Raw genomic sequence first — 5599 nt, forward strand, 5'->3', positions numbered from 1 at the left:
CACAGCTGGCACCACCCCGGCTGAGGGGCGAAATGCCTGCATCCCAACATCAGGGCCTCCAGGTGGTCTCCAATCCAGTCTAAACCTCAGTATAGTACCCACGCCGGGTAGCTCAGTCACCTATGACTCCAGCTCCAGGAACAGCCGATGCCTTCCACTTACATGCACATACACACAGACCTGCCAACACACATATAATTAAAGGTCAAATCTTCAAACGACAGAGGGACAAGACATTAGCAGGGTCTTTCTTTATTCAACAGCAGCTTGGAGCTGATGCCTCCATCCTCTGAGAGCAGACATTTCCCCCGATCCATTTCACTTCTCCGGGTCTTTGCAGGCTCTAGCCTGATGCAGGAAAGAGCACCTTTTTATATGTACTTGTACACGACCTTGGAGGGCACAGTCTGAAGGTGGAGTCGCACAGGACACTTGTACAAGTGTGACAACAGAGTCTCACTGTAGCCCACAAGAAAGTAGAATTTGTGTGCTGGCAGCTGCCTCAGGACCACGGCACAGATGTCCACCTGGTTGGCCCGGCGCTTCAGAACGATCTGGTCAGCCAGGCAGCCTGGAAAAGTGCCCAACATGAACTTCCGAAGGAAAACATCTTCCAGTGTTCTCTCTGCAGCATGATCTTCTCCATCCAGGTTACCTGAAGAGGATGTCACAGAAGAGTCGGCTAAGGGAGCTGCACAGACTCCAGACCTCACATTCAACAGGACTAGACAATTCCATCCCTTGCCCACAGCCATTTCCCTTTTCTTCTAATGGAGGAAGACTAATATCTTAAATTCAAAGCACAAGGATGCCAAGATGGCTCAGCAGGTAACAGTGCTGGCTGTGACAGTCTAACGACCGAGTTCAATCCCTCAGCACACTGTAAGAAGCCAGCCGCACTTCCAATACTGTAGCCGCACTTCCAATGCTGGGTCCCTCTGCTCTCGATCACGAGTAATCCCATTAAACTCTAGTCCACACCTTCCCACAGGAAAGCCTGATGCAATCACACATCTGTAAGCCCAGCCAGCACTCTTACAGGGAGGTGACAGGTGGAGACAAGAATTGCCCAGGACCTCAACAAACAGATGCCTGGAGTACAAACCACAGCAGACACAGAGACACCCTGTCGACAAGGTGCAAAGAGACAACTGGCTCCTGAAAATTGCCCTCTGCCCTCCACAGAGACAATGGCACATAGGGGCATGCACTTGCACACAATACAAAGTGAAATAAAATTCAAAGCACCACATCATTTCCCCAATCAGTCCTTTGAAGTCAGTGTATCACCATCCTCATTTTACAAAAGGCTGAGACAAGCTAGAGCACAAAGTTGGCTACAACCCCCATCTAGAGTTAGCCCCCTTCCCATCTCAATTGCATGAGTAATCCCACGGCCAGACAGACAAGGCCACTATCTACTTCTGAACTAGCTCTATTAGGCTTCACGTCCACCTGTGGATGGATCTGCAGTCTGAGCCCTGGGTACCTGCAGCCATGCAGTGTACTTTCAAGACTCTGACCGCAGGAACCCACGGCTGTATCTTAACATCTTTTTGGGAGGGAAGGGGCTGGGCATTGAACCCAAGAATCTGTATTTTAAATGTTTTACATGTGCATCCTGTTGAATGTTATGGTGAGAACTCATATGCTGAACAAAAATACAGATTCTCATTGGTTCACAACAGTTGTGGTCTACATCACTACACAGAGCTAGTGAGTTCTGGGCCATTGCCCCCAGTGGTAATGCACAGCAAGGTTTGTACAGTCACAATATTTTATCAACAGATTAATACATAATTAATTTTATGTGTCCTATTAATATATATGGTTGACTCATTAATACTGAGCTCTGATAACACAGGCCCAAGTACAGTTTATCTAACAAACACTTTCTCCATAAGGCATGTCAGTCTTCTTCAGCTCACAGGAACACTAGACAGCATTTCAAGGCCACTCAAAGTGCCATATCCCCAGCATAGGGCACAGTAGTGTCTGAAATATGGCTCTAGACTACCAAAAGGGCACTTCTTACATAAGCTTCTTCTACCCAGCTGGGAACCCACAGGTGAGCCTCACTCTGCCCACATCCCCGAATGACCATGAGTGACTTTGAGGTTACAGGTAAATTTTAATCAGTGTAAGAATCTGCAAGGGCTGAGCTGGGCAGGTGGCTCACTGGGTGGACAGTCTACTGTGTGGGCAGGCGGCTCACTGGTGGACAGTCTACTGTGTGGGCAGGCGGCTCACTGGTGGACAGTCTACTGTGTGGGCAGGCGGCTCATTGGGTGGACAGTCTACTGTGTGGGCAGGCGGCTCACTGGTGGACAGTCTACTGTGTGGGCAGGCGGCTCATTGGTGGACAGTCTACTGCATGGGCAGGCGGCTCACTGGTGGACAGTCTACTGCATGGGCAGGCGGCTCATTGGTGGACAGTTTACTGCATGGGCAGGCAGCTCATTGGTGGGCAGTTTACTGTACTATTATGAGGATTCACACACAGGTCTCACCTGTGGATACCAGCAACTGCAATCCCCATGCTCCTACTGTGAGATGGAGCACAGAGGCAGGAGAAACCCCAGAAGCTCGCATGCCAACTAGCCTGGCACACACAGGTGGTGACAAAGAAACCTGTCTCAAACAAGATGAAGGCAAGGACTGGCCTGAGGATGTCTTGACTTTCACATACATGCAGTGTTATACATGGACATCTGCACTCACACATGAACATGGATAGACATTTTACACACGAATACCATATATACAGATTATTAAATTACACACACACACACACACACACACACACACACACACACACACAGACTGGGAGTTGAAACTCCAGCATCTCAGAAAATAAATAGGCTGGTGATAGGGTGTATACCTATATTCACAGCACTGATAAAAATGAGGCAGAAGTATGTGAGCTCCAGGCCAGCCTGAGATACACTGCCACACTCACTTAAAGATGGTTCTGCAGGGGCTGGAGAGATGGCTTAGAGGTTAAGAGCACTGGTTGCTCTTCCAGGGGTCCTGAGTTCAATTCCCAGCAACCACATGGTGGCTCACAACCATCTGTAATGAGATCTGGTGCCCTCTTCTGGTACACAGGCAGAATACTGTATGCATAATAAATAAATCTTAAAAAAAAAAAAAAAAAAAGATGGTTCTGCAGGTAAGGGTGCTTATTTGATTCCTGGGACCTATATGGTAGGAGAGAACTGACTCGGACAAATTGTGGATACACACACAAACACACCATGCATACAAAAATGTAAATGAATAAGAAAAATAAACTAGTGAGGAGAGGAAGAGAAAATAGAAGTCTGCAAATACAGGTTCTATGAGCAATGAAGACTAAATGTGGAACATTGTGCAGAGGCTGTGCTTTGGTGAATGCTGCATTATTTAGGGCACGCTCTTCCCTGGTCTAGGATTCTATGTAGACTTCACTCCCTCATTACCGCTGAGTTATTACACATCTCTGTAAATTACGGCTGACCATAGCAATGTCAAATCTGGTTTGTAGGCACGCAAATAATGTGTTCTCTGGAGGCCCAATTGAGACTTTAACTCTCACAGAACAAGGAATGTTCAAATTCCAACATCCTTACCTGTGGGTCACACTGTAATTGTGGGTTGCTCCCTCAATGGATGTATGGAGGAAACCAGGGGTGAACAGCCAACGTGTTCCTCTGTCACTCTCCATTTCCACTTATTTACTTGTTTGTTTGTTTTTTGCAAAGCAGCTGCTCTTTCAAGACTAGCTGTCCAGTGACCCCAGGACGGCCTGTCTCCTCCATCCTCGCATCCCTGAGCAGTGGTTACAGCCCCACCAGGTTTTCATTTGGGAGCTGGCGAGGGCCCGCATGAGTAAGCGACACTGCACTTTACTAATCCTTACTCATCTTTCCAGCCCCATAACTAAATGTCTTTTATTTTATCTTCTTTTTTGCGACATGGTCTCACTACGTAACCCTGGCTGGCCTTAAACTTGAGTTCCGCCTCCTGAGTGCTGGGATTAAAGGCGTTCGCCATCACGCCCAGGCCCCTAACCAAAAATTCGGATCTCAGCCTTAAAGAGCAGGTTAAAGTGTCACCCGTGCCACGTTTCAGTCAGACTGGGTGGTGGTCCTTCCCAGGTGCCCTCACCTGTGTGCAGCGACAGCCAGCCCTTTCGGTGCGCGATGTGGTGCGGGGCGTGCGCCTCCTCGTAGCTCACGGGCTTGTCCCCCTTGGCCACGCGGACTCTCGCCGCCCGGTTCTAGGAGCAAAAGGGCCATCGTGGGGCAGCCGTCCGTCCCCAGCGCGCCCCCCGCCTCAACCCCCCAGCCCGCGGGGCGGCCCGCTGCACTCACCTTGGCGCAGACCGCGGAGGTGTGCAGGGCGCGCCAGGCGCCAGGCAGCTCCCGGCTGCACGCGAGCACCTGCGGAGGGACGGGACGTGCGTGAGCGGACACCCCCCGGCGCCCCCAGCCCTCCCGCCCGCAGCCCACTCACCCGCAGCCCCAGCCCGCGGACGGACGCGGGCGACGCCATGTTGGACCGGCGCAGCGCTGGACGCGTCAACGCGCAGCCGCAGGAAGGAGGAGCCGCGGGGCAAGAACGAATAGGAACCCGGGCAGGGGGCGGGGCGAGACGTGGAGGGCGGGGCCTGGGTGAGGGAGAAGGCGGGGCGTGGGCGGGGTGAGGCGGGTGCCCTGAAATTTCCCTGGTGGTGCTATAAAACATGAGGTTTTTACCCTCAAGGAGCTGGTAGTAGGAGAGGCTTCGCGTCTTGCAGAGAATTGAGGAAACGCGCCGGCCCTCAGAGCCTGCCCTTCCAAGCTCCCGCTCCCACCTGCGCCAGCTTTTTTGCCTGAAACTCCAGCATCAACCACCCTTGGGCTGGGAATACAGATGTTGACCTTCATCTGAATAGATCCCGGAGAAGAGGTTGCTGGGCTGGCTCCTAATCTTTTAAAGTAAGGGGAAAGAGAGACAATGTATTGAGGATGTAGCTCAGCGGTAGAGCCAGCCGAGAAAGAAAATTTTTAAATGGCAAGGAAATTTATGAGGATATGGCAGGGCCTGCTAATGCTCAAGCTAGAGCGATGCAGATGTAATTAGTATCTAGAAGTGATTAATGGTGGGGAGAGGGGCAGGGGAGGGAATTAGCATCGTGGATATTTTATTTTAGAACTCACTGTACTAAAGAAAGCACATGGGCTCTACAGTCTGACTCTCATGATAACAAAATCTACTAAGAATGACAGGCGCCTTCAGAAGTGAACTCTTTTTAAATAGCACCTTCAAGGCATCCTTTCCCTCCGGGTTTGGTGATATAAGCCTTTAATCCCAGCACTCAAGAGGCAGAAGCAAGCAAATCTCTGAGTTCGGGGCCAGTCTGGTCTACAGAGAAATCCTGTCTAAAAAAAGAAAAACCTTTATGTCTTGGCTATATTTATTTTGACTTTGCACTCACCCAAAGGCAAACGTTACATTTGTACAGTTCACCCTCGGTTCCATTATATAGAAAACGAACATCTCACCAAAGGGCTAGTGAGACGGCTCAGCTGATAAAGCACTTGTCGCTCAAGCCTGTTTCCCTGAGTTCCATCCC

General features: G+C 50.3%; 1 protein-coding gene across 1 annotated transcript; it reads right to left on the reverse strand.

Annotated features, from left to right (window-relative positions):
- Positions 1-236: 236 nt before the first annotated feature.
- On the reverse strand, positions 237-4620 carry Mrps24 (mitochondrial ribosomal protein S24). The gene is made up of 4 exons (XM_052734416.1): positions 4498-4620; positions 4356-4424; positions 4150-4261; positions 237-655 (listed from the first exon to the last, which is right to left on the reverse strand). Exons 1-4 carry the CDS (start codon positions 4534-4536, stop codon positions 372-374), a joined length of 504 nt encoding a protein of 167 aa, XP_052590376.1. The 5' UTR covers positions 4537-4620; the 3' UTR covers positions 237-371.
- Positions 4621-5599: the final 979 nt, after the last annotated feature.

Source organism: Peromyscus californicus, unplaced genomic scaffold (assembly GCF_007827085.1).
Source record: "Peromyscus californicus insignis strain IS unplaced genomic scaffold, ASM782708v3 Scaffold_13__1_contigs__length_99412109, whole genome shotgun sequence".
NCBI lineage: Eukaryota > Metazoa > Chordata > Mammalia > Rodentia > Cricetidae > Peromyscus > Peromyscus californicus.